General features: G+C 31.6%; 1 protein-coding gene across 2 annotated transcripts in view; it reads right to left on the bottom strand.

Annotated features, from left to right (window-relative positions):
* The window catches only part of Rab5 (RAS oncogene family member Rab5), a 69,785-nt gene that overhangs the window by 34,703 nt on the left and 15,390 nt on the right, over window positions 1–19,692 (bottom strand). For both annotated transcript variants that reach the window (XM_035354590.2, XM_035354589.2), the window contains one exon: window positions 17,204–17,374. In XM_035354590.2, coding sequence (XP_035210481.2) covers window positions 17,204–17,366 — 163 coding nt within the window. In that variant the 5' untranslated portion in view covers window positions 17,367–17,374. The remainder of the gene's footprint in view (window positions 1–17,203; window positions 17,375–19,692) is intronic.

Raw genomic sequence — 19,692 nt, forward strand, 5'->3', positions numbered from 1 at the left:
TTTAACCCTCCAGGCGGCAAGGCCGTATATATGCGTTCGAAAATAATGGCTCTCGAAGCGGCAAGGCAGCATATATGCGTCCAAATATTTTGGTCCTCATGGCGGCAAGGCAGCATATATACGTAAACTTAAATTTTGGCCTGAAACTGCAAAGCAGCATATATACGGCCTGTCTCAGAGTGCCCTCCCCTCTCTGCGGTAATTGAGGAGAGGAAACTATCTATTCGCTAGGGGCAAATGGGTTTTATCGTTAAGTTTTGAATAACAGCTTGGAATAAATAGCTCGTTCAAAACTTCCAGCTGTTCTGTGCTTATACCAGCTATAGTAAACTTAAATGTTTATGTTTGTAAAGAGAATTTTCATTTTCCAGCCTAATTATTCTCCAAATTTTAGATGCAGTTTGGCAAAATGTAATTGGAATTAAAATTAAAATTGCAAGAAACTGCAACAATATTTTGAAATATGTGATTTCAATTATATTGCAATTGTACTTAGCTTCGCAATTACAATTAGAAAGTAAGTACTTTTTAAATGCAACAATAATGTATGTAATTGCATTTTAATTCTTAAGTCTTACAATGACAATGCAATGATAATCACAAACATTATAATTATATAATCTAATTACAATTACAAATTTTATTGCATCTAATCACAACTACGGTAATATTAGCTAATTACAACGTAATTTTAACTGCAATTGCAGTAGGTAATTATATCTACATAATTAGGAAAGTAATTGTCTCTGATAATTAGAATTACTTAACATAGTGAAATTATGATCATAATTGTAATTCTAAGTGTAGTATGCAATTGTAATAAAATTATGCAATTACTAAGTAGTTATAGTTAAAAAGTAGCTGTTTTTTTTTTAATTACAATTACAATTTACGTAATTTCATTTAAATTACAATTACTCTATATTTGTGAAATCCAATTTCATATTCAATGCAACTGCAAACATATAATCTAATTACAATTACACTGTCATTGTAACTCCAGTAAGTAATTATAATAATGTAATTAGGATAGCAATTGTTTCTGATAAAAGCAGTTACGTAGCCCAGGAAAATCATGATCTTAATTGCAAATGTAATTGCAGAATGCAATTGAAAACACATAGTAATTGGAATAATATTATGCAATTATCTTGTAATTACAATGTAACAGTTTTTAATTATATACAATTTACTCAAATGCATTTTAATTATAATTGCATTTTAATTGTGAAATCTAATTGAGTAAACGGTATAACTGTAATTATATTATCTAATAAAAATTACAATGCAATTGTAATAACCTCTTAATTAAAATTGTGCAGCAGATGATTGTAACTATTTCATCAGAAAAACAACTGTCCCTTATAATTTCAGTGACATAGGCAAAGGAAATAGTGATAATATTTGAAAATTACAGTCAATAATATTATATTCGAAATGTTTCTGCATTTTGGATAATGAGTTTTTAAATAATACAACGGGATAATCACCTATGAGAAAAATATTAATATTTTCTGTCATGTCTTCTGAATCATCTTACATATATTGTAGTTTGTGGTACCAGCATAAATAGGAGTTTATTTAAAGGAAATATTTTATATAGACAGAAATGCACATAACGTTAGTAAGCAAATATGTATGTTTATGATCTTCGATATACATGTGAACTTAAATTACAAGATTAAGGGAAAGCAAGCAAAGAGTTTATGCCAATGCAAAAGGGATGTTTCCACAAATGATTTGCTACGGGACGCTTGTCCAACCTATTGCTTTAGCTGGTAAAAAAGGATTCTGATCAACAATCAGTATGCTTAATTGCTGTGTGTATTAGACATTTTACTAAATCCATTTATTATGAATTACCGCCCAGACAGTAAAGCGGTTCGTGACTCTGGTTGCCGTACCGAAGAGCCTGGGTTCGAATCCCGAATAGGGCATGAATGTAATTTGTTCGTCCTCTTCATAGGTGGCAACGGTGGCCAACGTATTAGTTCCCTCCCTAATAACGTGACCGGCCTTAGTAGTGATCAATGTCTATAAACGGCTACTCCCTGCCATTGGAAAAAAAAATTACGAATTGGTCTTTTATTCAACATAACACACATTTTCCATAAATAGTTAAAATGCATTATTCAGTTACAAGTGAAAGTACTTGCCTGAACTATTTTCCATCATTGTTTCACGTAAGAACAAATAAAAGTACAATTTTCTTGTGCACCTGTGATTGTCATATTATTTGGATTACGGTAAAGACTGCAAAGATGCTTCTATGGAGGACTTTCTAAGGGAAACTGGCTCATGTTCACATCATCCGTTAATAAAAGCAGGAAAAGATCTTTATTTAATTGAATGCAACGAAACGTTTAAGAAGAATGATGTACTCATAGAGAACTTTCTAAAATAAAATGATTTGTATTCATGTTACACATAAGGAAATCCACGGAGCTATCTAAACATTTAGATTGTTTGCCAAAATGGGCATCCGATTTGAACTTGTAGTATTCAAAAGACGACTTATTACTCTGCTGAGTGAAAAATCTAATTGCTTTTGAAGTTATATTGTAATTCGAACAATCATTGTATTACAATTATTATTATTATTATTTTTTTTTTACCAATGGCAGATTGGGAACAGTTACAGTGCAACACAGTCCATTAGTCTATACAAGGCCAGAAGTTGCAGTCACTTTATTATGGAGGCATCTAATATGTGGGCCACCATCGCCTCCTATGAAAGGACAAACAGTTAAAACCATGCCTTCTCCGGGATTCGAACCCAGGCCCTTCGGTATCGCAGTCTGGCTTCCCTAACCACTATACCATCTGGGCGGCACAATTACAGTTATAACTGCATTAGTTGTAGTTTTAACTACAAAGAATTACCAGCTTTTCTCAGTCAATAACAGATAGCTTAAACTTTAAAGATAAATGGAAGGTCTTATAATTTGTCGAATGCCAATATTCTAAGAAAGTGTAGTCTCCAGGATGGTCGAAGTTTAATTACAGTCTTACATTTCGCATACTCGCAGCACTTGCCCAAAGGCTGTTCCAAGATTATTTCTGTTCACCTCATTCATTAATTTTGGAGACAGAATCATGTCTAGAGACATTTTTTTCTGAGGACAGTATTTTATATAATAGAAAAAAAAAAAAAATAATAATGCGTCTCCCTCAAGGTGCAACGAGTACTGATAAATTTAATTGAAATTACAATTACAATTGTAGTTAATACAAATACAATGTTACTTTAACGGTTAGAATTACATTATAGTTCCTAATGGCAAAAATATCAAATGAGTGTTATAGATTAGTATACTTATCACAATATTAAACTTTTAATACCGTTTTATTTTATTTAGCTTATCACAATATTGAGCTTTTTAACACCATCGGTACTGAAAAAATGTTTTACTACTGTCATGAAATGTATATTCGATAACAGTTTCTCATTGATTTTTTTCTTATATATTTTTCTGCACAATTCATAAATGTTTGCAATGGAAATAATTCTGAGGCTTTTATAATACTTCTAAATTTTCATGAAATAAAGTTCCATTAAGGTTTACTTGAAGAAGACTCTCAATGCAAGCACTCGAAAAGAAGTTATGCTACATTTACATATTATGAAATGGTTGAATGTACAGTATTTACTTGTAACAGCGGTGCTCAATATATCGCGTTTTCTGAAAGAATGCATATGTTGCCTAAAATCGAATTTAAATCACTATAATCAGAATAATTGGCTAAAGTATTAAATTGTAATTTTTACAGCATCAATCGAATTAGTGGATTTATTGAAGATAAAAATGTGTTGATATTGACAAGCTATATTAGTTTTTGTACTATAATGAATGCTAGCTAGTAGCTATATGAATATAATGAATGTACTATAATGAATGCTACCTAGTAGCTACTCTAGCTAATAGCTAGAGTAAAACTCAGGATATGGTAACATTAAATAAATAAATAAATAAAATTTAAAAAAAAAAAAGAAGAAGAAGAAGAAGCAGAAAACAAAAGCGAAAAGGAACTGAATACATTCAGAAAGAGAAGGCTTACTATGGTGAAACATTAGAAACGTGTAGACAAAGTGTTAATACTTATATGTGAGAAAATACTAAGGACAAATTAAAATACATCATAACTACGTTTGGTGCTTCCTATATTATTTGTATCAATATTAATATAAGTACCGAAAAATACTTAAAAAATAGGTATTTTCGAAAATTTAAAGGAACAAAATTGCAGTCTGAAAATTTATAGCAGCGGAACTTTTGAAGTAATTTGATGCCTTCTGAAGGTCGCCATGAACATAACAATTTATAACTGTCAGCTTTTACAACTTGGAATCAGATAAACTCTATTGTTTGGTAAACCGGACTGTCTAGTAATGTTTTCGGTACTGTCTAGTTTCCGGGAATGGCGATGTATGCAAGCTTTTTACTTTTTCTGCCCTAAGAATAAACAGCTCATAGGGGAATTCTGAACGGAAAGCAAATCATCACTTACGGATAGAAGAATGTTCTAAGAACTACGGGATAAATTTATAATGGGAATAAAAGAATGAAAGAAATCGGAAACTCTTTTCTAGTAATCATTTTACTCCTCGAAAGTTGGTTTCAGTATCACCTTTTTAAGGAAATGACACATGAAATGGATTTCAGAAACTGAATCTCGAAATCATCAATAACTATCCAATATTCTGCATTTGTAAATATTTATTTAATTTGCATTTCAACCAAATGTTGAAAACAAAGCGGAAAAAAATCTCCTTGCAAAAGGAGGAAAAAAAAGATTCCCTTTCTTTTACAGTGATATTCCATTAAATTATATCAGAAAATCATATCACTGTTGGATGCAATAAATACTAATTTCAGACATGTTACCTGTTTATGTTGTTAACTCTCTTTTGCAACTGAACACTGGTAGTTTTGCCTAAGTTTGAATTCCGGCGAATGCGTTCGTTGCTTGGTATTTTGGTGAATTTTAGGTTGAATATACCAAACCAGTTTCCCTGAAAAAGTCATCTACAAACGCATCCTTTTCCTCAAGCAGGTGCCCATCGTATGCTGCCTGACGAATATGCAAGAATTTTTCTTCTTTTACACAGCTTTCATAATCACATATTACCCACCAGCGGCCGAGCAGTAAAGACGCTGAACACTGGTAGTCCGGTCCGTGGTTCGAATCCTGCGAACGGCCTGGCTGCATGGTCGTTTTCGTGGTTTTCCCCATGTGTAACGTGTATACGAGCCAGTTTCCCTTAGAAAGGCCTCCACGAAGGCATCCCTCCATTTAGGCAGATAACCCTCGTGTACTTTGCCTTGAATAGTACCATACCAATAATACCATAATCACATATTATATTATTGAACATTTTTAATTTGCAAAACTATAAGTTATGGAAAACTCTATGACATATTTATTTAGATTAATAAAAAGATAAAAATTAAATGCGTCATCGGCATCATTTTGTTAGTAATATCATTATATAATCTATTGTATTTTTTTTTTTAGTGTACTGGGGAATCAAAGAAAATTTCTCAAAAGTATCATCATGTTTTCGTAAACTGATATATAGTGTTAAATTATTATATTAAATTTCAGTTTATTATAGCAGAAATCGTAAATAGCTGCACTATGTATAGCTCTTGCTTCACTGAGCTTTCGGAAGTTAATCTGCGTCCATCCGCATAATCGAGAAGCAGGTCGATTTGTTTCTCAGTGCAATTGCTGTGGGATCTTAATTCTACTGACCGATGTTCTATAAATTTAAAATATTTTGCCCTGCCTAAATTCTGTAGCTCTCTACATTCTAAAACTTTTGCCGTTGTCAAGTGCCAAATTCTTAGAATTTCGCCATCCCTAAATTTTCTTGTTCGATACCTCTTTAAATTCTAAGAATTTTTCAGCCATTAATCTGCCTCCTGGCCAGACGTGTTTTTCGATGCCACATATGTCACTGAAAAAGTTGAAAAATCGGAATTTTAAAAGCAAACTTCCTACTTTTCATCAAATAAATTTTATCGATTAGCAGTGCTATGGAAGCATTAAAACATTTATGTAATAAATACACAAATACTTCAGAAACATTTTTTTCTCTCTAATGAAGAAAGGCCTGTCTCTGACTACCTGCGAATTTGATTAAGTTTTATCCAAAATCTACGTCAAAGCGTTTCTTTTTGGCCTAATATTAAATTTTACATTGGCATGTTCCTGTCCCTGCTTGATGTTGACAAGATTTATTCAAAACTGACTGTTCTTATTTTTTATTTTAAAACAAACAATTTAAATGGAAATCCTCAGCTTGCTTTTATTTATTTAACTAATAACATTTGATAATGTGAATTGAGATCTCTAAGTAATTTGCGTATTTGAAAACAAAAAAATTTTAAACACCAATTTTGAAGCTTTTGTTTTGGTTTGCTTTATTTTTCCTTCAAAGCAAGGGAGAGCTATCTGCCTAAAGGGAGGAATGCCTCCATGGAGGACATTCTAAGAAAAACTTACTCGCGCCCACATTATGCACAGAGAAAACCACAAAAATTCCACTTTGAAAGGTAAAAGTGTCTAATTTTTTAGAGCGCGATTTTCCTAACAATGAATTTTAGCAATTTAATACAAGTGCTATATTTAATTAAGAATTAAAACAATGTTCTTTTGTGATTTATGTAAGGTAACTCTTTCTGTCAAAAATAATCATATGAAAATGCACCGAATTTCAGTACCATGTAATTTAGTTCGGAAACTGAGAGGTATCTGTGACATCTTGTCTATATGTAGAAAATTTTTAATAAGGTTATTATGACTGAAATTTGTTTCAAAATATTCAATCAACCAATAAATGCGATGAAGGTAAACTCCCCTTTTATAAATATGAAACAAGATAAACGAAATAAATTTGTGGTAAAATGAATTACAAACATTATGTCGAAATGACTGACATTGAGCATGTGTTTGTTATTTTAATAGTAATTTAATTATCAATTAGATATAGCTTTCAATAGGAATTAGGTATTTTAAGCCTCTTATAAATTTTTTCTTAGCGTTAAAGCTCGATAACATGAATCAAAAACAGAAAATTAGTTAAACTACACTGTCTCACTAGTCGTAAGATTATATTACTGAAATATGCATATAAAAACAAATTAACATTCTATAAACGTACATTAAAATACCGAAACGCAATAAAAATTAATAACATTTATACTTAAAAAGCAACAAAGCCGGGCTCATGTGAATCACTAGAAGAGGCGCCAAATTGGCTATGCGAATTCGAAAATTACTTTAATTATTAGGGGAAATAAGCTTCGTCAAACTTAAATCAATAAAACAAACCAAAAAAATTGCAAGGAAACCTGGAAATTAATGCAATATGCATTTCAGTGTTATTTCTTATTTATCAAAAACGAATTTTTTAATGTTTTCATTTGAAAATTATAAATAATTGGCTACATTATTTCTCTGAATTTATAAAACTACGATTAAAAAATACTTTAAGAATTATGGTATAATTATGCTATAAGAGTTAGGACATTTTGATTTAATACAATTACTTTTCCTTAATACAAGTGTAGCTATTTTTATATTTATATGGACGCGCATTGACCTTTCTGCCTCAGGTGAAAAAATATCTTGGCACGGCTCTGATAAGCAATTAAGATTAGAAATATGCACAAAATTAGTAACAATGCAATACAAAACTTCCTTTTCTGTTTTGGATTTTCAGAAAAAAATATCTTTTTTCGTCTAACCAAAGCATGGACACAAAACGTGTTCCTTCCTCCGTAAGGGCAAAAGCAGCCCATCTGCTTAATCGCCTCTAGGCGGTAATGAAAGGACAGTAGGAAGCCATCACTTAAGTGAAACGACTTGTTGATCGCCCTACAAGGAGGGGGGAAGAAAATCTAACAAAGGCCGTTTTCAGGACAAATTTGGTTCACTCCAAGTGAAAAAAAAAAATTGTAAACATGGTTAATTTTTACTGCAGTTTTCGAGACGTAAATAGATTTGAATGCGAGCCGCCCGGTGGGTTAAAGGGTCCAAGTTAATTCTATTGCATATTAGGCATATGGCAATGCTATTGGTATATTTATTTATATTATTTTATTTTGTCTCAACTCGAATATCAAAAGCCTTCATTTGAAATTATATAGGATTTTTAAAAAAAAAAAAAAAAGGTTTCAGTCATATAAGGCAATGCATTTTAGATTGTTATGATATCCTGCCGAACATGAAATTTGGTGGTGATGTTGCCAATCATTCCAGTAGATGTTTAAATGAAAAAAACTGTTTGGTTAGATAATAAAGATATACAAATTACAGACATAGCATGTAAAAAAAAAAATTTAATCGCTTATCATAATTTTTCACATTACATAGCCGTTGCTTATCTGTTTCAAAGTTCATTTGATGACCAGATCCTGTATACGGTACTGCTCTGTTATTGGGACCGGATTCAGATATTACCAAAAACTGATGATCTGATGAAAAATTCGAAACAAAAATTACTGCCAAATAATATGCTTTAGTTGAAGAAAAAATCCAAGGAGAAAAATAACAGATATTCGTAAAATTAGAAAGATTAATGCAGAGGAATGAAACTTCGGATATCATTTAAAATGTCTGAAACAATTTGCCTTTTAAGATGCTGCCGCTGCCACATAAGTCTCAAAAAAGAAAATCTAGGTGGTTATGGTCAGTGCGGTGTTAGGCCGTGTTCAGATGAGGGCATAAGGGGTTAAAGCCGAACTGCACTGCCAAGGCAACCAGTCTGTGCTACGTCACATAAAGTTTCAAGTTTTCAACTTTACGCCGAGTTTGGGATAAGCGCCGACCAGAGCAAAGGTAAAACTAAGCGGCTTTCTTTAGATGATTTCGCTGTCACTCAAAGCCGATTTTTTTTTTTTTTTTTTTTAAATATGGAGCGCATTGTATCCAAATGAGTTGTAATTATATCCGAACAAAACAATGAGTTGATCTCACAAGAAATCTACGATGATGACATGCATTTTTTAATGAGTTTTCACAATAAATTGAAAAATATGGATGAAACACGTAAATCGAAAGTTAAGCATAGGATCATGCATGCTGTGTATGATCCTGTAGATGATTGATTCCATCCATTATTTTTGTTTTATTGTAAAAATTCTTTAAAAAATGCATGCTTGCTCTTATTATTATTATTTTTTTTTTGTGTAAATTATTATTACTTTCTGTTTATTATTTTTGTATAAATTATTACTATCATTTTCTTCCTGTTTAATTATTTTTGTATTTAAGAATACATTTATTGAAAAAGCTGGAAATACTGTATTGCTATTTCTTCCTTCAAATGCTGATTTTCTTTCTAAACTTCATGAATTAATTTTAATAAAATATCAAACCAATATCAAGAATCTACTGTTTTTTTCAGTAAGAATATAACTTGGAAAAAAAAATATTTTCACCTTTTTAAGATTAGTCACAATAGTCAATTCAAAGGTGTAAGCTTTGTATAAGTAATAAAAGATTAATCCTTTGAGAAAATGCTCTTATGAATTCCAAGAAGGAAAAAATGTACTGAAATAGCCTTAAAACAACAGTCAACAGATTAGAGTTTTGTCTCCTGTTGATGTTCTGTTCTGTTTTTTAATTACGTTCTCCATGAAAGGAATTTACTTTTCATGAAACTGAATAGAACATATAATTCATAACATGGACTATAATTTAATAGTATTTGTTATTATTATCCACTCTTTATTACTATCATTTGAATGGAATTTTGATCATTAAATTCATGCTATTTCTCTGGTAGAAATTCCTGGATAAGGTATGAATGTTTATAATTTTGTTGTATTTGAAGACTTGGGTACCTAAAATTTGTCAATGTGAAATTACTTTTGAGGTATTGGTCATAAATAGAAATGACAGCATATGTTGAAATTAAACTCTTTTTGGTGCTTTAATGAGCATGCCTGCTAGTGAGTGAAGAATTGTCATAATCTGTCAGCAAATGAAAAATCATTAAAAGTTTCTGACAACAAACGTGGATGAAACACATCTATGACATCTCACAGCAGAGCTGAGTTTAATTTGAATTACTCATATGATGTAAACATACCAGTTTGCAGAATTATCCACAAAAACTCCTGAAAGTTAGTGTTTACTATATACTGTAGTCTCTTGAGTGTAATCCCAGGGCTGGGTCATCCCTTTGAGAAGAACGATGCCGACACGAACCCCTCTTGGGGAGCATACGGGATGTTATGTGACGTCACTAGGTTCGTCCCGTCGTCGACTGACCAGAGCATCAGTGCGAAAGATTGAATCTTTAGTTCTTGGATTCTCTTTCTTTAGCCTTGTTACTTTCAGAGAAAGAGTTTTTTTTTTTTTTTTTTACTTGAAAGTTATAACTGATGATACTTTTAAAGGGATTTTGTATTTAGAAAGTTCTTGTAATGAGAAACCATTGAAAAAATGGTATCGTGTGCCGTTGCTACTTGTAGCAATACATATCATAATACGAAAGAAACTAGCGTGGTATTTCATAGATTTCCTTACAAAAATATTCAGTTAACGAAAGAATGGTTGCATAGGTGTCGAAGAGCGGATATTATTAACACAAAGAGTGCTCGAACATGCAGCAATCACTTCACTGAATCTGATTATGAGGATGATATGAAAAATAGGTTGCTAGGATTACCGACAAAAAAGATACTGAAGTCAACTGCTTGTATTCCTGACTTGGTTATTTATCAGAATACACCAAGGCAGCAAAGGCAACAAAAAAGAAAAAATTTACAAAGTGCGTTTGAAAGAATTCAGAATTTAAGTCCTAAAAAGGCATGTCTGGAACTTCAAAACGATAACAATAATAGCTATGAGAAGCTCACTGAAAATAATATTACTCAGCAATGTTGTAACTGTTCCAACCTCCAGAAAAATGTGAATGATTTAATCACAAAATTATCAGCTCTTGAGAATAAGGTTTCTGTTTTACAGACTGAGAAAAAGCAGCATTTAAAAACTATCTCCCAGCAAAGAAAAAGATTTAAAAGGAACAGAAAACTAATATTAGAAGAAGTTCAGAAACTGAGGAAAGACATTAAAAAAGTGAATCACGGAAATGAAAAACTACGAAAAATGAAAACGTATATTCAAAACATATTTACCGAAACTCAAATAAATGCATTAATGAAAAAAAGCGAATTAAATGGTCTCCAGACGATATTTCAAAAAGCATAGTAATCAGATCGTTATCCGTAAAGTCATATGACTTCTGGAAAGAAAAAAAAATGGGTATTCCGCTTCCAAGTGCAAGTACATTGAAAAGATGGTGCTCAAGATTCAGTTGCATTCCCGGCATTTTAAATGACGTACTGTTATTGATAAAAAAAAAAAAAAAAAAAAACTTGCCAAAATGCAACTGACGAAGAAAGATTATGCGTATTAAGTTTCGATGAAATTCATATAGCTTCAAGACTCTGTTATGATTCAAAATTAGATCAGATATTAGGTCCTTTTACAAAGACTCAATTTGTATTGGTTCGAGGACTCATTTCGCAATGGAAACAGCCCATTTATTTTGAGTTTGATCGTCAAATGAAGGAAAATCTTCTGTCTTCCATTTTGTTTGCACTTGAATCGTCAGGGCTTCGAGTCAAAGCAATTGTATCTGACATGGGAGGTAGTCAGACCCTTTGGAAAGAATTACAAATTTCAACAAATAAATCTTTCTTTTACAGTCCTAAGTTCAGCACCAAAATATGGGTTTTCGCTGATATGCCGCATTGCATAAAGCTTTTGAGAAACCATTTTCTTGATAAAGGTTTATGTTCGGAAATGGTACAATTATAAACAAAGACGTTATATATGAAGCACTCAATAAAGATAATGGAGAAATTAAACTGTGCTATAAACTGAAAACTCAATTTTTATCTGTAAAAGGGAACGAGAGACAGAAAGTAGCACCAGCAAAAGCATTATTTTCCTCCACAACGGCTAAAGCAATTATGCATTTGACTGGTAATGCTGCAACAAGTAATTGTTTTTTAATGGTTGATGATTTTTTTGACATTATGAATAGTAGTGTACCATTACCCCCTAGCAATAAGCCTTTAAAAGCTGCTTTCGACCTATCAAGCTATTATGAAGTACAAAAATAAAAATTAAATGAGATCAAGCAAATAATTTTTGATCTCAGAGTATGCGGAAAGCAGACAATGCTACCTTTTCAGAAAGGTATTATCATATCGATAAATTCGCTTTTCGGTTTGACGACGTAAAATCTATAAATGTGATATGTATTTTAACATCAAGACTGACTCAAGATGTATTAGAAAGCTTGTTCAGCCAGATTCGAGGTCTAGAGCGTTTTAATGACCATCCGTCTCCATCAGACGTAATAATTCACCTGAAAAGGTTGCTATTGGCAAACAAATTGCCTAAATTGTCGTTAAAGACAAATGCTAATTACTGTGAAGATGTGAAGAAAGTGGAAGCATATTTGACAAAAGAGCTGTTAGAAACAGCTTTTTCTTCAAATGAAAAAGCACAAATGTTTGAGTCTTCCTTATACAAAGATGATTTAATTAATTACGAAGACATCTATGATGAATGTACGTCACTTCCTTGGGAAACCGAAATTTATGATTCAATGAAAGATATATCTGCATATGAACACGAATCGCTCGCTTATGTGGCAGGTTATATTGCATATCGTGTGAAAGATAAAGATCCTACTTTGGGTGAAATATAAAAAAAATTCGTAGATATTCCTAACGACTCAAATTGGATAGTTTTATTATCTAAAGCAGGATTAACTGTACCATCACCAGTTTGGATGGAAACGATGATGAAAATGGAAAATGTTTTCCGTTCTTTTCGAAAAGGTAGAGGTGTAATTCAGAATCTCATTTCTTAACTTGAGAAACGTTTTTCCTCCGTGGATAAGAGTTCAATTCGTTTATTTTGCCTTTTACGAACATTTATAAGGGTTCGGCGCTTGAATAGGAATACAACCCTTGTATCGGCAAGAAAAGCTGACCAGAAAGCAAATAAATGGATGAAGAGTAATAGAGGATTATCAAACCAAACTATATAAGAAAAAAAAATCATGTAAGTTAATTCATATTATTCCTACCAAAAATAATAATTTGAATCATTACTTTGTTTATTATTCACTTAATTTGTGACCTAATTTATGCAAGTTTCAGATAATTATTTGGACTACTATATAAAATATTATATATTATTACATACTAATTTAGACTGCTAAATTTTACTATATTAAATAAACAATGAAATTCTGCATAAGCATAAATTAGTATCAGAGCATATACTTTTAAAATGTAAGAATACATGCTATTATTCCAAAATATATAAATACTATTTTAAAACATTTTCATTATTTTTTGGGTAATTGACGTTAATAATACTGATACTGATATTCCATAATAATGCTTTCATAATAGACATTGCAAAAGCTTACAAAATTCTACTACTCATTATCAACGCTAATTGAAAAGCAAAAATGGAAGAAGTGAAATTTGTTTCGTTTTAATGTGTTATGAAATCTAGTATTAGCATTAACTAATTTTTAATTAGATAGATGTGTAATGTCTTTAGCATGTATTCTCAAAATGTATTTGCATATTTTTATTTAATATTTCTATAATACAAATTACTTTGCGACTAACTTATATTTTAACGCAAAAAGAATTCTTCGTAAATGTAGAAATTTACGTATGTTATCGGTGGGTTACTATTTACATACATTTAAAAAGATGATTATGAAAAAGAATTACTACATTTAGAGTACACTCGACCTAAAAATTAGTTATGTTTACGCATATGTGTTAATTAAAAAATAGTTATGTTTATGCATGTTTTACTTACGTTTTACACATATTAGAGTTTAATTTGGTATGACATAAATACATTTCTAGTTCATCTAAATGCATGTATATTGCAATTTCATGAGCTAAAATCTCGGCTCATATTGGTTATTAAACTATTTTTCAAAGCGTTTTGATTCTCAAGCAAATGCTTAAGAAACTGGACAGCAGAACTCACCAAGCGAGCCCATCTACGTCATCAGTCTCTTCTTTCGGTTTCAGCCGCGAAAAGCTGATGAGCTAGCCCTTTAGCCCTGGTGTAATCCCCCCTTTTTTTTTCAGAAAAAGCATATGAAGTTCAGGGGTGTGGCTTATACATGCAAAATGATTAGAATTAGATGTATAGAAACAGCTGGCAACACAGCAAAATGTATTTAATGATTGAGCATAAAATACATTGTTGGGTGAACGTTTCATATTGCACTAGTTGTGGTTGCTGGTTATGGTGACCGGTTGTGGGATACTAATACTAGTGATAATTGATACTGGTAGTACAGCCAACTACTGTAGTGATCGACAGCGAATAAGGAGTGCTAAGCACAGAAACATGTTCCTTTTGATTGAAAATTTAAAAAATGCATGTTAAGTACTGTTTTTCGCTTAACTAATTTCACACCTGCAAAATGGAAAAATATTATATACAGGCTATCTGTCACTTATCCTAAAAAAAAAAAAAAAAAAAAAAAAATTTTTTAATTAGGCATATTTAAAGTATTGTATTTCTCCTAAGAGAAATTATATACAAAAATTGAAGAAGGTTTTATATATATAAATATGCATGTGCATGTTTATAGTATAGAGTACAATGCAGAAATATTCCATACTGCTTTGCACAGAAATACGTGCCAACCAAGTATTGGTCATTCCAAAAAAATATCTCTACACCACTTTGTTCTTACCTTCTTCCATTGCCTCTTGGCTTATAAGAAGGGCAGATAATAGAGCATTCTGTTGAACCAGTAAAACTTTGTGGTGAGCTGAAAAAGCCATGACACAAAATAACGAAAACAAGCAGAGCGAGCGCAGGAAATCAATCGAGCTGGAAAACAGCATGCGAAAGGTGTAGACACATCTACGCATGCGCAACTTCAGCTTCTCTCATTGGCCACAGCTTAGAGCCATGTCTCGCAGGTGTGAACGGAACTCCCGTATTTTATGCCCTTATGACTATGCTTCTATGCCGCTGTCTGAACGCAGTCCATTTCACACCACCTCATAACTTTTCTACAGTTTTACAGGGTTGCCACTCAAACAAGAGAATGAAATTCCCCAACTTTTCCAGATGCGTTTCAAGAAAAGCCCAAGCTATCCGCGTATACACTGTGCTGAAGGTAAATTAATTATGGTACCACTTCAAAACACAAAAATTTTGCCATTTGCATATAATCCCCAAAGCATTACTTTTATATCTATAATAGTAGTTTTCTCCACTGAGGATTGAATTAGGATCTGCCCAATCGGGATTTAAAAATGTCTTTTCTGCAGACATTTTGCAGCTAAAGGAAGAAAGAAATCTATTTTATGATATTTTTAAATAAATTCAAGTACTTATATTTATTAAGCAGCATACATAGGTAAAAAATACGCGCCCTTAATTTCGCGATGGTATGTCATATTACTGCTAGAATTAGTTTCACAAGTATGCAGCGAAAACTGCCTGAAATTTGAAAGCATTATTAACTAATAATAAATAAATTTAATAGGAAGAAGACACATTAAATGATACGAATAACATTAAAATAAAGTTAATTACTTAAGGATTGAATTGCAAAAATCGACGGTATTTTGGCAAATATATATAAAATGATTAGCCTAGGTGACTGATTATTATTATTATTTTTTTTTTTTTTTTTTTACAGCAAAATGACAAATAAGGTATTTAAAAAAGAAGAAAAGGTTTAAAAGAATTTGTTTTATATGAGAATGGAAAAAATTTACTTTTGTTCAACATGAGCCGCACATGCAAATGTCTGGATTTTCAAGATTCTTAGAAACTTGCTTTGCCTCTCCAAATGATAATGTGAAAACGGTGCTGAGAAAACTGAATCTAGGTCAGCTATCCGAATGACGGTCAATGCAATACACGATTTGCCAAGGTGGGTGATCGCTCCTAACGCTGGTGTAAAACTTGCTTCTTTGGGGATCGCAGTACGAAATTCCCTGATTTTTTCGGTCAATTTTTGAATTCTCTGACATTTCCTTGTTTTCCAGGTAGTGTGGCAACCCTTGTTCAAGTATGACAATTAGTATCGGGATCGATAAAATTACATTTACGGTTAACACATAAACGTTGAAATACAGATTTTTACATCTCCATTCCACTGCTTCCTTTAACTGAAGTAGAACTTTATTTTATAGCTTCTGTGTACTCTCTTCCAGATGGAACAGTTCCTCATTCCTGAAGAAATTGTATGGAAGATTTTGAACTATTAGGGAAGTCCCAGATTTCCAAATCCATGATAAAGATAAGAATAACTGTTACAATCTTTAGAATTTGTATTCTTGTTGCCAGTTGCTTTTTTTTTTTTTTTTTTTCTTTCAAATGCACTCCTTTTTTACATTGTAACAATTTTCAAAGTAAACATTCGTGACTTCACATGAATCAATCTCTTGGCGAGTTTAGAAAAACATTTGGGCGACAACTCTGTTCCCAATAACAGAACTGAACCCAAAATACTTCACTTCACGCAGTCCCAAATCTTAAGCTTCTTTCTTTTTTTTTTTAAATGTGAAGGGCAAATTCCTTCCATTACAAAAATTAAACTGACTGACTGAGAATTAATCAAGTTTACACTTTAAGGAAAACAAACTTATGATTGAGTTGGGATGTACTGTTTATCCATTGCTGGCACTAAATATACTGTTTGGCGACAACATGTATGTGTTAATAGTAATATGAGCTCTAAAATGGCATTATAAATCTATCATTTATTAAATCTTTTTGAGTGGAACCCCCCTTCTTTCAAAGTTCTAAAATATTGCGGTTATTTGAGCTTCCTGGTTAGCTGAATAGCAGACAGTTGGGTTTTTATTGTAACGAAATTATATAACTAATTTGAATTTCCATGCTGCTTTAAATTTTACAATTTAAAACATTTTTTAAATTGCAAAGCCATAATATTTCATAAACAATATTAATAACAAATATTTCACCAGAATAATATGAAGAGATATGCTGGAAATTGATTAATGACTCACCCAAATAATTCTGAAAAATTCATGAATTATGTACTAAATAATCAACAAATCTATTAAAAAAACTTAATGTACAAATATTTGGTCTTGCATTTAAACTCATCATTTCTAATAAAAATAATACAACTTACCACCAATTGTACTTTCTTGATATTCATGAAACTGCCCCTTTACAAATCTTAAGACTAAGCTAGATTTGCCTACAGCTGATTCGCCAAGCAACACAAGCTTGAACTGACAAATTTTGCCTTGTGACGAATTATTAGGTCTTTGAGCTCCACCCCGACTTGCCATCACAGGGTCTATCAGAAAACAAATGTTTAGAACATGAAACAGTAAAATATGCAATAAAACATTAAATAAATGCATAAAGGGCTACAGTCTACAAAAGATTTTATATATATTTTTACTTTCATTTTTATTTTCATTAAAAAGTCAAAAGCATAAACTGAACTTATTTTAAACATAGATAGCTAGTTGACCTAGTTCTGGAAGCCTTAATAATCATCATATATTAAATACTTACCTAATTATTCACAAATTTTTTAGAAAAAGAATGTTTTTTCGATGTTTACAAGCATTAAAAGGGCAGAAGCTTTTGTTGTAATGAAAATACATCACCATCTACAACTCGTAGTAAATAAAAATTTTGGAATTACTGGCCAAAACAGTTACAATTTATTAAAAACCTGAATTCTAGTTATGTTTCCCAGTCAGTCATATAATAAAATGTAGTAAACAGTGGTCTCAAAACTCGTACTTTTTTGCGGGCTGATTGCCTGAAACTGAAAGCAGCAGATAAATTTTTGGGGGGTACTTTCTGATTATCTGTATCCTTACTGAAAACTAGCAAACTTATTGGTGACTAAGAGCATTCTCAAACTTACTGGCAACTAAGTTTTTGACAATTAAATCATGAAATGAACAGTCATTTTTAAAATGGTGGCTTACTAAGAATTCCATACAACAGTCAATCAGTAAAATTAAAAAACATCAGTAATAGAAACTCATTTTGAAGAAATCCTATTTTGCACTATGCAGTTATCTAAAGAGACACACTATGCACATATCTAGTATTCCTTTTTGCACTGTTATTCTCCCCATGTGCACCACTTTAAAAAAAAATCAGAGAATTGCAAAAATTTGGGACTGCACACTGGCAAAAAAAGAAGTGCTATGTGGATATATGGGCTGCTCTACCACATACACACTTTTTGGTTACATTGAAATTACCATAACTATTTTACATCATGAATACTTTGCTGCGACTTTTTGATGGATATGGACAATCACAAAATATATTATATGAAATATTTTTTAAATATAACGAAACTTTATTTTTAAGAAATTAATAGTCAAAATATGATAAACATTTTATCTCACAAAAGTCTTTGTACGCTTCAAAAAAAAAAAAATCTTGATATATAAGTAAATATTTCATTTTTCGTCAAATTAATATTTAGTAGAATATCCTTTAGCATCCACAACAGCTTTTAAACATCTGGGAATAATTTTACTAGTTTTTTTTTTTTTTTTTTGTAATTTCTATATCAATGCTCATCCATTCTTCCGTCATGACTGTTTCGATTTTGCTTTTCGTTTTGATGTCGTGTTTTCATACTCTAACCTCCAGTTCTTTCCAGATGTGTTCTACGAGGTTTAAATCTAGCAAATGAGGGGGTGTTTCAAAACCTGTGGACAATTATAGAGACACCATAGGCGAATACTGAGAGCCATATGCCTAGAATCGTTATCATGATTAAAAATAAAGTAGTTTCCAATACCCAAATTTTGGGCTGATAATTTTAAATTGTCTCTTAAAATATTTAAATAAAAAGAATAATTCATTATGCCATCAATAAGTACCAAATTATCTAGTCCTGATGCTGCCATGCACCCCCACACAAGAGCACCTCCACTGCCATGCTTAACTGTTCCCACCAAGTTCTTAGAATGAAGTTCCTCATTTTTCTTCTCCGTTATTCGACCATCGGAACCAAAAATGTTAAATTTGCTTTTGTGAGAAAATACATTATTCCAGTACGTTTCAGGTGTATTTATCATTGATTTTGCGAATTAAAGTCAAAGCTTTCCGTTTTTCTCACCAACAAAAAAATTTTTACTGGCAGAACGCCCATGTAATCCAGCTTCTCTGAGAACTCGTCGAACAGTTTCAGGTGAAACTGAAGTAGACAACTTTGCATTAAATTCTGCAGAAACTTTTAAGGTACTCAAACGTGGGTTTTTTTACAAATTTTCTAGTAATAAATCTCTCATTACGTTTAGTTAACTTTCTAGGTCGACCTTTTCTTACCTTGTTTTCAATCCAATTTTTTTCTTTAAAGCGGTTTATCACATACTGCCCTGTAGAATGGAATAAATTAACTAATTTAGCGATATTTTGAATTGATTTACCACTACTATGTTGAAAAATTATCAATTTTCGAATGCTGTTTGCAATTTCTTTACGACTGCAACCCATTTTTCAATAATAAATAGATTATGAATTAAACAATAAAAAATTAAAGAAAAGATTTCTTAAATGCCACCACAATGCAAAAATTAAAAAAGCAGCGAACGATAATTCTAATTTTGATTTTATCCAAAAATATTTCGGTGT

Source organism: Stegodyphus dumicola, chromosome 5 (genome assembly GCF_044657685.1).
Source record: "Stegodyphus dumicola isolate Sdum_Otavi_A_Nest chromosome 5, ASM4465768v1".
Lineage (NCBI taxonomy): Eukaryota > Metazoa > Arthropoda > Arachnida > Araneae > Eresidae > Stegodyphus > Stegodyphus dumicola.